Source organism: Diceros bicornis, chromosome 1, assembly GCF_020826845.1.
Source record: "Diceros bicornis minor isolate mBicDic1 chromosome 1, mDicBic1.mat.cur, whole genome shotgun sequence".
Taxonomy (NCBI): Eukaryota; Metazoa; Chordata; class Mammalia; order Perissodactyla; family Rhinocerotidae; genus Diceros; species Diceros bicornis.
The window spans coordinates 20,366,061-20,386,646 of NC_080740.1; the positions used below are offsets into that span (position 1 = coordinate 20,366,061).

Here is a 20,586-nt window from a genome sequence, read left to right on the forward strand (position 1 = left end):
GTATAGTAGTAGAGCATAGTTCAACACTTCTCAGTTGTCTCCCCCCTTCCAATAACTGTTCATCTCCTGGGAAACAGCGGCTCTCACATCCAGCAATTTGGGAGAATTTGTATATTAGATCCCTCCCTTGGAGATAAACCCTATACCCGATATCAGAGCCCCTATACCTATAAACCCTATACCCTATATCAGAGCCCTGGCAAAATTGAACCATAAAAGGAGACTTTACAGAGTGAATAACTGACAATCTGAGATTTTTCATGCGCACCTGTTAACATCCCTCGGAACTACCTTCTCACTGAAAGGCGAAGGTGGTGTTGTCAGGAGCCTGAGCTGTGGAAGCAGACAAGCCTAGGTTCAGAGTGTGCCTCCCAGCTTTGTTCCCTTTGGAAAGCTGCTACGTACACAGCACTTTACTCTCCATGAAAGAAGCACACGAGTACTTACCTCACAGACTAGCGTGAGGTTTAAAAGAGGCACTTGGCATGTGTGATATACAGTTATCACTCTAAAAACTGGGCCGGCTTTGATAATGTCATACTTACTAACTTCCAGTTTCCCCTTAACTATAAATCACAATTATTTATCATTTAATATTTTCCAAAATCAGCCCTTTTAATGACTCCACAGTAGTCTATCGTAGGGCTATCCCATAACTGATCTAATTTCTGTGAGATGTTCATTTCCATTTTTTTTCTTTTACAAATTATGCTTCAGTGAATAGCCTTACATATAAAACTTTGTCAACAGCTCTGATTAATTCCTTATGATTAACTCTTAGAAATGGAATTGCTGGATAAAGGGGCACAAATATTTTTAAGGTTTTTGATATGGCGTACTAAACTGCCCTCCAGAAAGCTCCTATCAAGCTGTATTTCCACTCAGGGCTGAGTAGTCACCCCCATGTTCTCATCTTTGCGTTAGGATAATTGTGGAGACTGGTTGCTACACAGAAGCATAAAGAAAGAAAAGTCGTGGGGCCAGCCCTGTGGCACAGCGGTTAAGTGTGTGCACTCTGCTGAGGCGGCCCGGGGTTCGCAGGTTCGGATCCCAGACGCGCACCGTCGCACTGTCAAGCCATGCTGTGGCAGCGTCTCATATAAAGTGGAGGAAGATGGGCATGGATGTCAGCCCAGGGACAATCTTCCTCAGCAAAAAGAGGAGGATTGGCATTGGATGTTAGCTCAGGGCTGGTCTTCCTCACAAAAAAAAAAAAAGAAAGAAAGAAAAGTCTTATTACGTGTACGCTCGCTTTAGGTATAGTAAAGAGAAAGAAGTTAAATAGAAGTCGCTATTTGAAAGATAACCACGCTGACTTCCCAGGCCTCTAGCAGGGCCGAATGGAGCAAGGCTGGAGGTGGAAGTCTTATAGAGCGACCCCTAGAGGGGGATGATAACTCCAATGGTTATAGATTAAGATAAAAGCAGGAAATACAAATAGATTAAAGCAAATGTGATACTAACATGAAAAATAAATATGTTTAGAAGTTTGGGAACTCATCAGAATGACACAGGTTGTTAGCTTAACTCACACTGTAAAAGATCCAGTTGTTTAATTTGTTATTTTTGCAATAATGAGTATTAAAGAGTAGGCTGGCTAATTCTCAATGACATAAGAGTATATTTACACGCAAGCTACAGGGCATTGCAATGACGGGGTATTAAAAGGTATTCCATTTCTAAGAATCAATCATAAGGAATTAATCAGAGATACTGAAAAAGTTTTATATGTAAGTGAAGTAACAACAATACACTAACGTCCTTGAAGGTAGAGTCTAGGACTCATTGATTTTGGATTCCCCATTAACTATATGGGAATAGGCACATAAAAGGTAAACTGTACGTTTGTTGTGTCTATAGATACTCTGTGTATGAGGTTTTCACATCCTCTATTTATGGGTAGGACTCTTGTTCCTTAAGAGAGAGAAACAGTCAGTCAATTTAGATGGTAAAATCACTGATAGTGTATTTCCAAGATAAATCAAGAATGTATAGGGATTAACAATATCTCCTTCAGCTATATATGCTACATTTATTCACAGATACCAAAGAAAGGTACTGTCTAATGATATATTCAGCAAAGAATCAAACTGACATTCCACATAATGCCACAAAATGTCATCAGATTACTCTGGAAGTACATTGCATGGTTTAAATGATTTTTCTTATATTTAAATGCAGTAAATTAAATAATGAAAGTGAAAGACCCTATTCATAATTTTAAAAGTTATTCCTCTCTCAACTTTTACCTACGGCTCTGAGTTAGTTACATGAATTATCCAGTTTTGTTGTCTTTTTTTGATAATTAGTTGGAGAGCTATCAAATCCCCAGTCATAGATCAAGAAGGATGAATTTTAAAACAGGCAATTAGCTAAAATAGAGCTAAATTCCAAAAATTCACATTTTTCCATTACATCAGTAAAGCTATGTTAGTAGAATGATTATGAGGCCTGTATCTTGGATTCTTGAACTAAAAAAAAGAGAAATAATACACTTTACTTATCTACATATTGTAAAAAGTTGTAAGTTCTTTTTGTAAGATGCATTTATCTCCATGGATAAAAGTTTCTATTAAACTTTAAAGGAATCATAGAATCATAGATAGTATAGCATTTAGAGGCTCTCACCTGAGTAAAGAAGGGTAGAAATGTGATATGCAAGAAAACCAATGTAATGGTTGCTTGAAAAATGGTTTTAAGGAATCTGAAGCAGAATCATCCATGCCATGCTGAAAAGTCCTAGGGAAATAAAAATAATTATTTCAGAATATACAGGAAACATCCACTATGAAAACTATCAAAACTTTTTATTTTTAGTAAGTATTTGAAGTTAATGATTTAACACAAAATGGTATTGTGCTAGAAGGGACAATGCATCCACTTGATCCATTTGAGATTTATGTTAATAGCTGGTTCAGAGGCCTCTATATAATAATCCTTACACTTGGGAAGGTATGACAATATCATTATTAGTTAAAAAAAAAACTTCCATAAAATTCATCAAAAATAAATGTATAAAGAATAGCACAATGAATAACACTTATGTCTTCCTCCTCAACCTGGATCCAATAAATGTCAATATTTTGTCATATTTGCTTCATTAATGTAAAAATGTTTAACATAAAGGTACCTCTTTTTACTATTCAAAGTGATTTACAAACAGTAAACAATTAATGAGAATTTATAATTAATTTTGTATGCTCCTAAGGGCCTACAAGGGACCTGTAAAGAAGAATCTAACTATAAAATATATGACTATGATTTCAAAATTAGAACAATTTGGCCAGAATATCTGGTCTACAACTATCTTTGGAAAAGTGACTGTAACATTTTTCTAGGTTGGCCCAAATTCAACAATAAATCTTGAGGTAATAAGAAAGGATTTGCTACACAAAATCTTTAGTCGATGGCTTCGCTAATAAAAATTTTATAATAACAGGAGACTATATTTGCCTACATGGAGTTAAGAGAAATGACTAGGAACATTTTAGAAAAGGAATTGTTTAAAGTGGTACTATCTCTCTTATATATAGTAGAGGGGCAATAGCATATAGCAATAGTCTTTAAATAATATGTAGAAAAGAATTCCATTTTGAAAACCCATCTCTGTCTTTTCATTCCACATCCTACTTCTTCTACCTTCACATTCTCTGAATTTGACCAGTCTCTCCCCTGTTTGTCTTGCCAAGTAGAATACCTTCTAATTAAATATACTTTGATGTTTTTTAGACTTTTACTATATCATCTCCTCTTTGAAAGTCATTTTTTCCTCACTAAATTTTAGAATAGAATATTCCTTAAATAGGCTTCAAAATCAGGCTGTCATATTTCCATTCCATGTATCCAATGTATGAATTAGAGAGGTAGGCAGAAGCTAGGTCAGGTTACCAGGATATGCTTTTCTAAGGAGTCTGGACTTTGTACCAGCTATGAGGAATCACCGAAGAGTTTATAGCATGGGAGTGATAGCAGCAATTTTAGAAAAATCACTTGAGCACTAGTGAGGAGGGTAGACTGGAGAGAAGGCTTCCTTCCTGAGGAAGGGAAATAATGATGATATTGTAGTAGACCAGGCAGAAGAGGACAAAGTCCTAAGGTAAGGAGTAGAGAAGATAGTAAGTAGGAGACAAATATAAAAAAAATATTAAATTAATAGAAATAACAATCTTCATCCCCGAAGACATGGAGCTGGAAATGGCATGAGAGGGAAGGTAGAAGGGAGAAGAGTTAAGGGAAAAGGAGGAGACTGGGATGACTCACAGGTATTTTACTTAGTTTTAGATATGTTGAGGGAGCTGCAGACATTTGAAGTCCAGCCAAAGAGAGACATCCAACAGGAATTTGGATTTACTGATGTAGCATATACAACAGACATCTAGGTTGAGGATATTGATATGGAAGTTATTAGCATAATGGTGGAGCCATGGGAATGGATGAATTCACCCAAAGAAAGAGTACAAGATGAAAAGACAGTCAAGGAAAGAACTCTGGAGCACATCAGCACTTATAGGGTGAGGTGAAAAGAAGCCGTCAAATGAAATCAAGAAGGAATAATCAGGGAATTGGGCAAAGAGCCAGGAAAAAGGGATGTTGGAGAAGCCAAGGGAAGAGAAATGGCCAATTGTGTCAAAAGCTGCAGAGAGGGTAAGTGAATGGAGGGACAAAAATTTAAGTCAGCGATTGGGAATGCATGGATGATCTGGCCCATGTTGTCTGTTTAGCATGATGAGGGCGGTTGCAGTGCATTGAGTGAATGGTAGGTGAGAAAATGGAGACAATGAGTGCAAATTATGTTTTAGGAGGGAAACACAATAGTAAAGAAGGAATATTTTTTTAATACAAGAGAGTCGTGGGGGAAAGAACCAGAAGATGGAAAGAATATTTAAAAGACTAAGACCATGGAATAAGAGGTAAATGTGATCAAGAGCCCAGGTGAAAAGATTTGGTTTGGCTGGGAAAAGAGATATATCAATCACCAATCAATGGATGTAGAGGTGAGTAGGGATCAAGATAATTATTAAGAATGGAGATAAGAAATTAAAGTGCATTCATGATGGTCTGGGTTTTTTTAGAGAAGTACGAGGGCGAGGCCATCTGCTAACAAATAGGGGGATGGGACAAGGCGGAGGCTTTGGCCAGAGTGGAGAATAATGGAAGAGGAAGTAACCCAGAGAAAGGACGAAAAGTGGGGTTGTCAAAGGGTACAAAAGGACATCTGAGTGATTTTCACCAGCAGTGTTCCAGAGTCTGGATACAGAGGCCAAGAAAGTGAGGGTGCAGAGGAGAGACATGCAATAGAAGGGAGCTAGGAAGAATGGGATGCTGGTATAATGTGAGAGGAGATGCAGCAAGGGGTCTGGAAAGAAAGGCAGTCTCAAAGGAAGTGACAGACTAGGGAAATAGGATGGGACAAGAGAAGGGGGGCTCGATGAGAGAGCAGGAGGGACTAGAAGCTGTGGTATCACAGCCTCTGCCTACTTTTCCAACTACTTCTTTGAGCACTTTGCACACTTCCCCATTTGTCCAGTTACTTGGGGCCACCTCACTTCTCCAAGAATGAATACCTTACCTAGCATGCCCTCTCTCTCATGTTCAGCTAGCTCCATAGATTGCTCTACCTCAAAACCTTCTCTACTAAGTCTTCCCTGACCACCATGTCTAAAATATACCCCTTCTCACAACCTCATCCCTCTCTATGCCCTTATTTTGCTTTGCTTCTTCTTAGGATTTAACTCTTCCTCCCATCCTTTCACGTTTACTTTTTGCTGTCTGTTCCATACACAAGGGTAAAGTCACTGAAGTTCTTTTAGAGCCAGTGCAGGGGCACGTGCAGGAGCTCTGGAGCCAGACAGCCTGGGTCTGTGTCTTGGGTGGGCTCTTTATTAGATGTGTAATCTTGTTTGGCAACTTATTTAGCTTCAGTTTTCTCATTGTAAAATGAGGATAATAATCACCTCACAGGGCCAATGTAATGATTGAGATGATGTATATAAAGGAATTTGCAAAGTACCTAATAAGGGCTCAACATACATAAGAGATTATCAGTATGGTAACAACAGTTGTAAACACTTAAGAAGGTCTACAACTATCTCAAAACTGACATGGAATTCCTAATAGTCTAAACAGTTGCCTAGTTACAGTTTTATCCTCACAATTAGAAAAAATAATGGAGGATCTAATAATAATGGAATGGTTATTTGGTGCCAAAATTTCTCAGACTATAAACCACTGGCAATACAATACTTCCCAGAACATTTCTGCCGGTACCTAAACTCCTTTACTCCACTAACGGTGTGTCAGTCCTACTGGTAATACTAAGGTTATTTGGCTATAAGAAATGTTATGGCAGATGTTTATGGTCTCAGAGGGGTTGGGATCTGTATGAACATTTAATTCCACAGCAAGATCCCAAATTAGTTTCATTATTCTGGAGAGCATAACAGGGTGAAAATTGGCCCACAAGCCTCAATGGGGGAATGAAATGATGAGCTAGCTATTAGAGAACTTCTAATGATGTTTTGGTATGCAGTTGAAAAAGAGGATGCTCCAAATAATTCATAGTGGAGAGTATCGTATGAGCCACAGAATTATATTTTCCATAAGACCCAAAAGAATTTTGATATAGCAAATTTAAACACTCCTTTAAAAATAAGTAATTGTCGGGCCGGCCCCGTGGCTTAGCGGTTAAGTGCGTGCACTCTGCTGCTGGCGGCAGGGTTCGGATCCCGGGAGCGCACCGATGCACCACTTCTCCAGCCATGCTGAGGCCGCGTCCCACGTACAGCAACTAGAAGGTTGGGCAGCTATGACACACAACTATCTACTGGGGCTTTGGGGGAAAAAAATAAATAAATAAAAATTTTTTTAAAAAAGTGAAATTAAAAATAAATAAATAAATAAGTAATTGTCTATGGGTTGAAGCAGAATACATTTCTTCACATTTCCAAGTTAGCAGACTGCAAAGATAGCTTTGTTTCAGGGGGAAAAAACGAATTGGGGAAATTCTTTGCCTTTGCCCTTCCTCCAACATCAATTAACCCAGGCCCCTTCCCTATCAGAACATCATACTGGCTCTGGGCTGATCATACCACACCACTTGAGCACTCTACCCCAGATTCAGTCTCTTTTGGTTCTCTGATCTACAATTATGTTGTCCTCCTTCCTTTTTCCATTAAAAAAACTGATCGACTCCTTAGGCTTATGTAGCCAGCTGCTGCTAGAATGAAATAAATCCAATGCACATCAAAAGTGAGAACAATTGATAAACTAACAAGAGTTAGCTGGGTTTTATGCCTCTCTTGTGCCATCCTGCTTTTGGTTGCCCTCCCAGGAGAACTGCATCTTATAATATGATGCTAATGGAATAAACATCCAGGATGGAATCGAGGAAGCCCGAGGAAGTGAGCTCCATGGGGGCAGAAGGGTCAGGTCAGACATCTTGTATCACCTGCCTACCACAGTGCCTAAGCCATTGGAGGGGCTCAATAAACAAAAATACCAAGAGAAGACCACAACTCATGAAAAGTAGAATTGGTTTATAACTGAACTATTCAGACAGCAGTGGAATACCTGAGAAAACTGAGGACATGTGAGCCTTTCTGATGGCCCTAAAATCACAGACAACTAACCACGAATATATAGAGATAACCAAATTCAATCTACTTTACCATTTTAAACAGAATTCTTAGTACTGCTTTGCTTTCATAAACCAGCATTACCCCTGGTATATAAGTAGTGTATACTGTATAGTATAGTATATATACTTATACTATGAGTAGTTGCCTAAATGTCATCAAGTGAGAGAAATCAAGGTAAGACAGTTGGAGTAAAATATGACTCCCCACATTTCTCCTGCCCCCTGCTTGTGTTTCTCACGATGAAGATAACTCTTTGAGGTTAGAAAAAGATGATTTGAAGTTAGAAAATGACGGCACAATGCCTGGCTTCTAGTAGGTACGTAGCAAATACTGGTTAAAAAAAAAAAAAAAGGAATGAATAGAAGGTATTGTCATATCTGCTTAGTGGAAAGGAGGATGAATTTTGGAGGCCATATGTGAAGAGCAGTCTTGGGTGGTATACAGCCAAGGGGCAGATTGAGAACAGGACATATGGTGGAGAGATAGAACGAGACTTGACCCCAAAGTATAGAGCAGGAACTCCCAGCTAGTCAAAGATTCAAGGCACAGGCCTTCTCCAAATTTAATGACTAGTCCTTCACCTTCACCTAAAGATTTTATCTTATTAGGACCACACATAAAGCTGTTTGTTTTTTTGTTTTTATAATAGAGATTTCCTCCTTAAAATAATGTTTAGGGGGAAAGAAACAAAGAGAGTCATTTAATCTAAACAAAATGGCTAAGACAACTAACTTCACCTTCTGGATCATTTTGCATACTGCCAGACAATTTTTTGTTTTTTTACATTAAAAAGTATTTACTTTTATTTCCATTCAGTCTGTATGCATTTTTTTTTTTTTTTTTGAGGAAGATCAGCCCTGAGCTAACATCTGTGCTAATTCTCCTCGTTTTTGCTGAGGAAGGCCGGCTCTAAGCTAACATCTATTGCCAATCCTCCTCCTTTTTTTTCCCCCAAAGCCCCAGTAGATAGTTGTATGTCATAGCTGCACATTCTTCTAGTTGCTGCATGTGGGACGCAGCCTCAGCACGGCCAGAGAAGTGGTGCGTTGGTGCGCGCCCGGGATCCGAACCCGGGCCGCCAGTAGCGGAGCGCGCGCACTTAACCGCTAAGCCACGGGGCTGGCCCTGTATGCATTTTTTTAAGTCTTTTTTTTCTTTTTTTGTGAGGAAGATCAGCCCTGAGCTAACATCCATGCTAATCCTCCTCTTTTTGCTGAGGAAGATTGGCTCTGAGCTAACATCTATTGCCAATCCTCTTCCTTTTTTTTTTTTTTCCCCAAAGCCCCAGTAGATAGTTGTATGTCATAGTTGCACATCCTTCTAGTTGTTGTATGTGGGATGCAGCTTCAGCATGGCCAGACAAGCGGTGCGTCGGTGCGCACCCGGATCTGAACCTAGGCCACCAGCAGCGGAGTGCGTGCACTTAACTGCTAAGCCACGGGACCAGCCCCTGTATTCATTTTTTAATAGCTTTATTGAGATACATAATTCACATACCACAAAATTTACCCATTTTAAGTGTACAACTAAATGGTTTCTATTATATTCACAGAGTTGTATAACCTTCACCACTAATTTTACATTTTTATTAGCCTCAAAAGAAACCCTGTCACCATTAGCAGGTACTACCCAATCTCCCTTCCTCTCAGCCCCTGGCAACCAATAATCTACTTTCCGTCTCTATGAATTTGCCTATTCTGGACATTTCTAATAAATGAAATCATACAATATGTGCACTTTTACATCTGGCTTTTTTCACTTAGCATAATGTTTTTGAGGTTCATCTCGGTTGTAGCATCTATCAGTCCTCTATTCCTTTTTATCACTGAATAATATTCCACTGTATGGATATGCCACATTTTGTTTATGCATTCATCAGTTGATGGACATTTGGGTTCTTTCTACTTTGTGCTATTATGAAAAATGCTGCTATAAACATTTGCTTACAAATCTTTGTGTGGACATGTGTTTTCATTTCTTTTGGGTATATACCTAAGAGTAAAATTGCTGGGTCATACGACCATATGCTCAACATTATACATAAGCATACTTTATGCACAACATTTTGAGGAACTACCTCTTTTCCAAAGTGTGCCAGGCAATCCTGTGGTATGAAAAACAAAGTTTTAGTCCAACATTTTCTGTTTTGTGAGGCACAGTGAAATAGTTTAAAATAAATAAATAAATAAACAGGCTAAGACCATAACATCAAAACACCTAGTATTAGTTTGAAACTGAACTATAGACACAGCACTGAAATACCTCAGAATTTAGGGATTCAAAGCCATATGAATGATACCAAGTGAACCTCAAAATAGGTCTGCTGTTCCCTGGCTTAGTGATCAACATTCTAGCCTATTTCTGATGACTCCAGCCTTTGCCTGGTATGTCGGCACTTGTACTGAAATGTATTCTTCCATGTTATTAAATGTTGTAACATTAGGGACAGCCAACTTTGAAAAGTTTCCACTTTTAGGAGTTTTTAAAGGACACATCAAAACATTTTGGAGAGATATATATATTTATATACACACATACATATACATAATTTAACTTTAACATTAAAAATTATACTTTTCTAAATTACTTGAGGGCAGATATTTCATATTGCTCGCTGCTGTATCCCTTGTGCTTAATCCTTGGGCTTAATCATAGGGGCTAGGGAGGCAACAACATTTGTTGAATTGAAACTAAACTGCATTTACCTAAAATTCTAAGAATTAATTTTTAATTTGCTATATACAAACTGAAACTAATATTCTATGCAAGCAAAATGCAACATATGAAACCACTGTCTGGGTATGTGTGTGCATGTACATTGAGCATGCTTCTGAATGTGCAGTTTAACTGCCTTTATGAAAGAACTACAAGCGATAAGCATTTTGGAAAATACATGGTGAATATTTTATGTTTCAGCAGGTCTCTTTCCCTGGAGGACAAACCTAAAGTGCTCCTTTTACAACATTCTAACAGAAATCTACAAAGGAGAGTTAAAAAAGAACATGCATTTTTGCAAAAAGGTTCATTCTCCCTGAAGATTTTAAAATCATGTATTCCTGCCCCGGGATTTAGTGGTCCTACGCTAAGCTCAGAAAGGAAAATACATTCAGTGTATCTGTCAGAACTACTTGGAAGAAAGGCAGTCACCTTCAAAAAAGGCATATCACATAGAGTGACAAATGTCAGGTACAGTTTATAAAAAATTCAATACTATCGACATCTGATTGTTACTTTTCACCAAGTCCTTAAAGCATACAGTTTAATTTTTAAATGTGAGATAGAGATATAATTTTTTCTAAAATGCTAATAATATGACAACTTCATATCCCAGCTGTGAAAAGAAGCTAAATAAGTCAATAGGGTTCTTGCAACACACATACATTTTTTTCCCCAGTTGGTGCAGCAACAGCTGCCCTGTAGATTTCCTTTTTCAATACAAAATAAAATATATTTCCAAGGTTAGATTTACATTCTAGGAAAACAATCATAAAATTTAAATCAATATGAATGGATAAAATTTGTGAAAATTTTTATTAACTGAGAAATGTTTAAAAAGAAAGTATATCTAGACTTTTGTTCATGCTGTTTCAAAGCAATATAGCTATCTATGTTTTATATTAAGAAAAACCAGAGACAGTGCTTGGTGTGAATGTTCCATAATCCTGGTTGAAATTAGCAATTTAAATTTGTTGAATGAGGTTACAGTGCAATATCTAATGCACAAATCACAGAGATTTGAGCCTTGCATAGTTGTTAAAAAATGTATCAAAAGGCCATAGGTTAACAATAATTAATGCATGTTACATTATTATCATCAAAATATGCAATCTTTTATAATAATTTATTTGTTTTATAAATGCATTGGGGGTTAAAATTTTTCTATTCATCTGTGACAAACCATGAAATTCAATATTGCTCACCATGACCAATCCATGAAATTTGTCAACTTTGTTCCTGATTTTCACAGGGCCTTCCTCTTAGATGAAATGACCCATTGAACTAAGAGCATGGCAATTTTTCCATCTATGGTAAATCAGTTTAGTTTACTAGGATTTATTATGGGCTTCAGACCCTGAGCTTTTTATGATTATGAACCATTATATATATAATCCCAAACTTATGGCAATTTATCTCACTATTTCTTCCCCTTTCTCAAAGAATTTTCCATTTCTAAAATTAGTTCTCAACCGTAGGGTTGCCAGAAGAAATAATCTGTAAACAATGGGGTTGTTGAAAGTCAAAGAGTGGGTGAAAATTATAGGAAAATTGAAATCAAAGTTGTTAATTACACTTAGAATTTCTAACACAAAAGCCTCAAAATTTACTGAAAATCAAGATTTATATACTGCCCTTACCAGGATGTTACAGAAAGGAATAGTTTACCTAATTTATCTTAAGAAATACAAATATGTATACTTTTTACTATACAAGAAACTAAGAACATGAAACTATGTACTCTTTCAGGATAAAGTGACTATTTTGGAGGTGGGTTTAAACAAAATTGTACTAATGTTTTATTATAAGATCTACTCCAATGTCTTCTACAATATTGCCAATTTGAATGAAATAAACAGAAAAGTAGTTCAAAATTTTTAATTTCCCTCAATCATATTTATTTAGCTAAGTAAAATATTTCAACATTTTAAAACCATAATTGCTTATTTCTATTCCCACTTGCCATTACCAGCTCAGACACTAGAGCCTAATACTAAAACTGCAAATCTATGGCAGATTAACTGGCAGTGTGGAACCATTAGGTCTCTTTCAGAATGGGGAATATTTTAGAATTATGTTTTTTAAAATTTTTATTACAGTAAATCATTTTACATAAAACTAAAAACTAAAAAATATTTTTAAAAAGAGCAAAAAGCCATTAGATATGACTTTCTTTTTCATAGAGTATCAAGCTATGAGTAAAATAACCAACCCATTAATATAATTTGATCATTTAAACAACTCAAATAGTGAAGTTCAAAATGATCCTGATTGTACTGGAGCCTTATCAACTTAATAGGATTGATCAACAGACATATAACACAGTATTAGGACTAAATTGCTTTGAGAATGAAGAAACCCCTGTCAATGTAGTTTTGTACAACAGCTCAATTCACAAAATCAAAAATGCACTTCAAAAATTTTCTACATACTACTTCACAAAATTCAGTAAGTAGTATGAAAATAACCTTGCTAAATCACATTATTTTATACATCAAAATAGCTAAAAAGAAAATATATTTGATACTTACTGGTATAATTCAGTTAATGGTGAAGTCAAAATAACTAATGTTGTAAACAGATTATTACAATGGGTATGAATTCTAAAAATTTTATTATCTATATACTCATGAGGATTCAAAAGCTTCTGTACAGATGTGCAAACTGACCATAACATGTTCTCAGTGCATATTAAAATAGTTGTGACATCAAGTCTATTGGAAAGAAAAAGAAAAAAAATCACATTAAACAAAACTGTTTTTCTTCCTGGTATATACACTATCATCCATATCTCTTGTAATAAGTATATATAGGTAAGAATAGAAATATTTGGTTAGATAGCAGATCTTCAGAGATCAAAGGGAGAAAGAATCAACACAGTGTTTGAGTTCCTCGGTGATCAGAATACCATTATTTTTAGGAATGGTGAGGTTTATAATACTGAAGTGCTTTTCAAAAAAACATGTTGAGGGGCTGGCCCCACGCTGTAGTGGTTAAGTGCGCACGCTGCGCTGCTGGCGGCCTGGGTTCGGATCCCGGGCGCGCACTGGTGCACCGCTTGTCAGGCCGTGCTGTGGCGGCGTCCCACATAAAGTGGAGGAAGATGGGCATGGATGTTAGCTCAGGACCAGTCTTCTTCAGCAAAAAGAGGAGGATTGGCAGATGTTAGCTCAGGGCTGATCTTCCTCACACACACAAAAATAATAAAAATAAAATTTTAAAAATATGTTGATTTGCACTATCAGGGTACTGTTTAAGAAGCTCAAGAGACTTTCCCTGAAATTACATTCAGCAATAGGGAAGCCAAATTGAAAGAAAATTTGCTATTGTCCACATATATATGGACAATAGCAGAACAAAATTGGTAAAAATTTGATAGCAGAACAATTTTCCTCATCCCAGTACAAGCTGTCAAAAGAAAGTCACAAAGTTGGGTAACATGTGCTCCCAGCAACTGGGAGAAGAGAAAAATGACACCAGAAGCACAAATGGAGACACCTATAGTTTCAGACATTTCCAATATTAAATAAATTTGTGGAAAATATGCTATATTATTTATCTTTTTCATAAACTCATTTCTTTATTTCTACCTTTCTTGAGTTTTAATAAGGACCCAAAGATCTATTTAAAGATTATTTTGGTATATGACTAAATTGTATAGATTTCAGTTACTTTCTTCTTTTTTTTCCTTTTAAATTCAGTGCTGAAGAAATAGAAGATGGAAATTTTTAAGTGACAAGAAAACAAGTTTGAGAATCTTTTAAAATGACATTTTGGCCTCAAATTTATATATCTATATAATAAAGTTATACATATGTTAATAATAGATAACACATATTATATATAAATCATATATATTGTTTTGGTTATATGACAGTGGCAGTTACGGGAATACTAAAAGCATCAATAATTGCCTTTAGAAAGCTTTAATTGTAGTTTGCATCCATTTACTCTAATTGCTAATTAAACAATTACAAATCCAAGATATATATATATACACACGCAGACACACACACACACATGCATAATCTGATTTCCACAATAGTGGTTTAGGATTAACCATTCAAATAAAAATATTTATTTATTTTACTTGTAAAAACTAGAAGAAAGGAATCTAGCTTTGCATGGCATTTTTATGTAACCACCCAGAAAATAAAAACCAGAAGTCTCTATAGTACAATTAATTAATTAAATATACTACTTATTTCATGAGCTAATAGTAAATCTGATTTCACAAACATCTCATAATGACTCACCACCTCATAGTCACAAGTGATTTAAGCTACATAAGGAAAAGAATGAAGGTAGTCTTTGCTCTCAAAAGGAACTTTCCATCTATTCTTCAGAGTTCAATGTTTTAAAAAATGCCTGGTCAGTAATTCAAAACAGCCTGTACAAAATACCATATTTATGAAACACTGTAGCAGGACCTAAATGCCCTCCAAATGCAGCATGCTTTACAAGGATGTGATCAGGAAATGATTCCTACTGCCAAAAAAAAAAAAGCCTCTGATGTCTTTAGATTCCTCCTAAAACATATCTGAAAAAAAAATTTTATACCTAAAAGACAGGTCTTAATCGCGTTAGTCAGAATATTTATAAAACAAAAGCCTTCTCTTCGTAGAGACCATTGTTGTCGTGTAAGTATATTTTTGTACTATTCATTGCCTAACTAACTAATAGAATGGGACTATAATTCAGTCTTTAATTTAATACCCACTGACTCCTGCTCCTCATTTTCTGTGATTTCACATTTGTTGAACTGGCTTCTTAGAAATACATAATGAAAAGAAATGAAAAAAAAAGAAAAAGAAGAAAGAAGTAATTAGAATATATTAAGGAGAAAAATAATTAGGCAAAGGAGTTTCCTTAATGAAGATTAACGACACTATTTAAAGACTTAAAAAAAAAACAACTAAAACTAAAATCCTCTGGTTGCTTAGACTCTCCAAGTCAACTTGACTGCTCCATCACACCACTGCCGCTTTTTTCTTCATTTCAGGACCTTAATTTTCTCTCTTTATCTTATTTATTAACTTTTGTATATACATGTCCTAGATTGTAATACATCTTGAATCATTTTTTAGAAACAAGTGAGTTCTATATAAAATTTTAAGAAGAAAAAAGAGCAAAGTTATTTTGATTCACGTTCCACACTTCCACTTAAGTGTCTCACAGGAATTGAATACAATTTCCTTTCAGACGTTAGAAACATGTTCAATACACAACGAGTTATGTCATGAGATTCGGAATTACATTCTCCTTAATATCAACTAGTGAAAAAGTTTTCTTGAAAAGCAATGGTTTTCACAACTTCAATTACCTTATCTGTGGAGTTCTCTTATAACTGGGATGGGCCCGAGCATATCTGGAGGCCAGAAGACCCAAAGATTTCTCCAGCACTTCTGCTAGAATCTCCTGGGCTAACTTAGAAGGCAGAATGGTCCAGAGATCGTGACGAAGAGCCCACAAGAAATAATGCCACATCTGGAGCGAGAAGGAGCATCTTTCTCCCTGGCAAAACCACCACACATTAAACAATAGAATCACGTCTTCCAAAATGTCAGTTTGCTTCCTATGAACCTAATTAGTTCAGGCTGAAAGGAAATAGCTGGAGAGTTTGACACACTAGATGACCAAGAAAAATTTTTGACAAGATGTAAAACATCTTTATTGACAAAGGAACATATGTTTTATTTCAATTACGAGACCAGATATTCTAGTGCCAATCCAGACCACAAGCATTTAACCTAGCATATTCTTGATTCACCTATACCTGGCCTGGAGTTTAAAATTTATTTTTAAACAATCGGCTTTATCGTTGCTAAACAAGTCATGCTAGTTTAAGATAGTGGGCTGAGTCTTCTAAAATTAAAATTTAATTATTTAAATTACGTATGTATATTTTTCTGAGACTATTGAGATAGTTTTATAAATGTTTCAGATTTCACATTATAATGAAATGACAGGAGCAAAAATAAACTTGAATACTGTATACTTATCAACACGCATGAAACTAAGGGGGATGGGTAACTGTTGAAGGCTGTTACATTAGGCTATTTTATCCGTGGTGTTTCAATAACAATACTAGAAACAGACACTACAATAGCCTGAATTTACAAGATTTTGTAAAGCCTAGGCAGATGTTATCATCATTTCTTAGTATTTTTATAGCACATCATACTTCCAAGGGGCCAGATTCTCATTCCCTTCCACCCCCTTACAGATCCCTTCTGTGTGCCAAAATTTCCCTGACCACAGAGGGGGACCCAACAGAGGCCAAGGCCAAGGGGAATAGGCAGAAATGAGAAGGCAGCCTCAAGTGATTTACAAGCATTAATTAGTTAACACGTTCTCAGGGAGGTATGCTAGCAGTCTGACCTCATTTTCTTCAAACCAGATCAAAAGCTGATTTGAAATAGCAAGAGTAGAATGCATTCTTCAGACATTATCCTGATTATGTTACTATATCAAAAGTTAAACTAGTAAAACTTCCCATTTTCTCACTAAGTAATCCTCTTTGACTTCAAATTTCTGCTTTATCCACTACTTAGATTTCTCAAACAAATATCATCTAAAAAAATCTGTTCTCTATACCAAAAGTTGATAGTTTCCTACGCAGATATTTCTATTAGTATTTTCTTTATGTATTATTCTTCTGGTAATTTCTTTGATTACTAAAATCTTTTGTAGTCAGTGTAATAATAATAATTTATAGTTTCAATTATAGTTTCAAATGAAGTTTAGAAATGAGTAGAATTTTTATCCTTGGGTAGGAAACTTGGGCATCAAAATGTCAAAGGGTCAAGTTCAAGCTAAAGGGGACTTGAACCACTGGCTTCTAACTTCCTGACTAGATTTGTATCAAAGCTTTTCAAGAAAAAAAAATTACAAAATTAGTACTGAAGCAGCAAAATTGTAGTCACTAACGCTTTCTTTGTTGTGTGCCCTATGATAAACAATGCTTTTTAACAATTTCCTAAAGTAAGAAAGGAGATTGAAAGCTTGACTTTCTCATACTTTTGGTGCTGTATGTTAATTAAAGCAAAACTGACCCCAGCTGATGCAATGACCAGTATGAATGATTTACACTAACATTCTCCATGGCAATGGATGGGTGCTTATAATAACGTGGTCAACATGATTTCTCATATTTTTCAAAATATAAAAAAACAATTTTCTTAATAGCTACCTTTTAGCAATAAATGAGAAAATAAAAATAACTTTAGGCACACAGAGACTTCTCCTAAAAGTGAAAAATACTTATTTTTAAGACTTTTTGAAGTATAGACTTCATGTTTACTTAAAAACATTCCAAAATGGTCATCATTCTCACAATTCTCTTCAAAATGTGTATATCAATGTATGCAAGGGTTTTCATTAAACTAAATGTGATTCATTTATTTTTCTGACCTGTTTCTCTGTTGTCATTTCAAAACTATTCTGCTAGTAAACATCTGTTATTTTTGTAGACTTACTATAATGTAAACAGATGTGAGCTTTTATTTAGATTATATATCAGGAAACAAGCAGCTGGGCTTTATTATATAAGCCACTCAATATTATCTTTGAACAGACAATTCTTTATTCTTTGACTATTGGAAAACACAAGTTGCTAAAATTGAGCAGATGTCAACTATACTAAAATCTTAATTCCAAACATGTAATCTGAACACCCACTGCGCCATCTGACCAGCACCTCATCAGAGAGATACCAAACTCTTCGACTCTCTCAACCTGACAGTTTAGAAAATGGAAATAATGTATCTAGGGCTCACTTGATATCACAAAACATGAGCAAATATTGCTCTATATCTTATAAATTCTTTCACTATTTCTTTACTACACTCTGCACATGGCGATAGGTTCCCCTGAGATCTCTATCCTACCCTTCGCCTCCAGTCTGGCAGATTTCATCTCTTTTCTTCTCAAAACAGGCCTGCCAAAAACATGCTAGTCCTGTTTTACAAATCAGTTGGAATAATGGGGAGAGGAGGAGAAAGGGGTGCCGCAAACCGGATAAAACCATGTCAGGTACTCCAGTTGTCAAAACAGTTTAAAATCTGTGCTATTTTTAGAAGGTTCTTATTTTTGGTAAATGGGAGAGCAGTGTCACTTTATTTTTCTGAGCATAAATAACAACCACTAACTCTGCAATTAAATTGTAACTACTGACCATGTAAGTATATGGAAGCTACAGTACCATGTAATCACAGGGTAACTATCTTGTTAATTCTGTCTTTGAAGCTAAAGCCTTGTCATAAGATCTAAGAGCTGCGTGTTACATGGTAATTTGTTGTTTTTTTAAAAAAATACTTGGTAACTTCAATAACAGGTTCTCAATGTATCTACTTATTAGTTATACTGTACAACTCTTCTAGCTCCCAATTTGCATAAGAGGAAACACAATACCCTATGTTGCACATATAGTGAGATGATACCTGTTTTTCAACGAAAACATAAAATTGCTCATTAGTACACTGACATATTGAAATAGTTTGAAACATGAGATGGATTCATTTTCAACCTCTCTCTTTACCTCAAGGCAATAAGGAAGCTCTGATGCTGCCAGGAGAGGGGAAGACCAATCCTTTCATTCTTATCTCAGGCTACCAGCTGCACCATACCACTTTCTCGTTTGCATTCTGCTCACTGCTGTTTGAAGTATGTCAGGTTTGGAAGACTCTATGCGGATGCTCTTGCAAAAAGAAAAACTATCTGGGAAGGGCCTCTAAAGGAGAGATGAAATGGCCTTAGAAAAAGTGGAAAGTCCTTTAAAAGAGCTTCTTCTTAGCAGCTCGTCTCTGTTGTGGCAACATTTATTATGATGATAACTCAGGCATAAATGGAGCCACAGGAATCTTCAGTGTCAGGGAGGTGACAAGAGTGACTCCATTGAATAAAACCCCACTCTGTTATTCTCAATACTCCATCGCGATTAGGACAATCAAGAAAAACAAAAATCATAAACTTCAATCCGGAGGAAAGGGTAAATTGAAAAAGCTAATGAAGCCAGGCTTGACTGATGAATTTTTTAAAAACTCTGATGATCTTTTATTAAGATATTATAAATGTTTCACCCTGCTTGGAATCAACTTCAAGGAATTTCAAATATTGTGGCTTATGTATAATCAATAGGATTTAGGGGAAGAGAAACTAATGAAGCCTGATGATGAATAATTTTAATTGATCCTGGTTTGGTTGCACTGGGAATCATTACACTTTCATTCAGTAGAAATTTGGGGTTTCAAAACATGGGCTAAATGAAAATAGGTAAGCTATAAATGATCAGATGGGTCTTAAAGCACACTCACAAGTACATACAACGAGAAGGAAAAGATAAGTAAAGAATAAAGCTGTTTAATAAAAAATATTTATCAAACACAGATGGAAATACATAACAAGAAAAAAAAAGCAAGAATATCTATAACTGGTCCCTTTGGAAAAAATACAAGGCTGTAGCAATTTGGCATTATTATCTCTTTGCGTTTTCATTGTATCCCATTATATTCCAACTTATTATATAGCACTGAAACATTGCAACTCAAATTAAGTTATTTTTACTTTTAAGCAGAAGGAGAGTTCTGATGCCTAATTAGTTCAGGTTTTTAAAAACAGTGTTTTTCCTAAATACAAATTCAATATTTAAAAAATATTATCCTAACAGCCTTTGTGTGTTAGTAACGCCAAGCTCATGTTTCTAATTAGCCAGAAAGCAGGTAGGCAGTAAAACATATTTGTGCAAAAAGGAGGGATAGTAAACTTAACTTCACACCTCATAAAAAGCTTTGTAGTCATCCCAGTGGTGGCTCTCAGCATCCTGTAAAATGCTTGTAGCACAAACTCTGACGCAGTAGTCCGTAACCTGAAACTGTAGAGTGTTGATGAATTCCTGATATCGTTGGACAGGCACCAGGAATATGGGTCTGTTCAGAGGGAATGATCAAAGAGACAGAGATTTAAGGCCTGTGCAGTAGGAGGTAACAATCTCCACTACTACAAATGGTTTTGATTATTAGATATCAATCATTCATTTCCTCCTAATGCTGAAGTCTGCATCCATATTCACTTTCCAAAAAGGAAAAAAAAAAAGCTAGTCTTTGTTTTCTAAGTCCTTTGAAAATGTACATCTGCTGTTCCACAAATATGCACTTCAACTTCAGACAAACTGCATTGTCAATACATCATTCAAAAACAAAAGTATTCTTTGTAAGCCTATTATTAGAGATCAGGA

General features: G+C 35.8%; 1 protein-coding gene across 13 annotated transcripts in view; it reads right to left on the minus strand.

Annotated features, from left to right (window-relative positions):
- Positions 1–20,586, minus strand: part of KIAA0825 (KIAA0825 ortholog) — a 370,351-nt gene that overhangs the window by 237,538 nt on the left and 112,227 nt on the right. For 11 of the 13 annotated variants that reach the window (XM_058530923.1, XM_058531045.1, XM_058531081.1 and 8 more), the window contains 4 exons: positions 20,128–20,278; positions 15,676–15,866; positions 12,884–13,066; positions 2,629–2,739 (listed from right to left, as the gene is read on the minus strand). In XM_058530923.1, coding sequence (XP_058386906.1) covers positions 2,629–2,739; positions 12,884–13,066; positions 15,676–15,866; positions 20,128–20,278 — 636 coding nt within the window. Of the gene's footprint in view, positions 1–2,628; positions 2,740–5,564; positions 5,570–11,773; positions 11,850–12,883; positions 13,067–15,675; positions 15,867–18,737; positions 19,084–20,127; positions 20,279–20,586 lie in introns of those variants that run through there. The other 2 variants (XM_058531769.1, XM_058531682.1) reach the window with 2 other exon arrangements.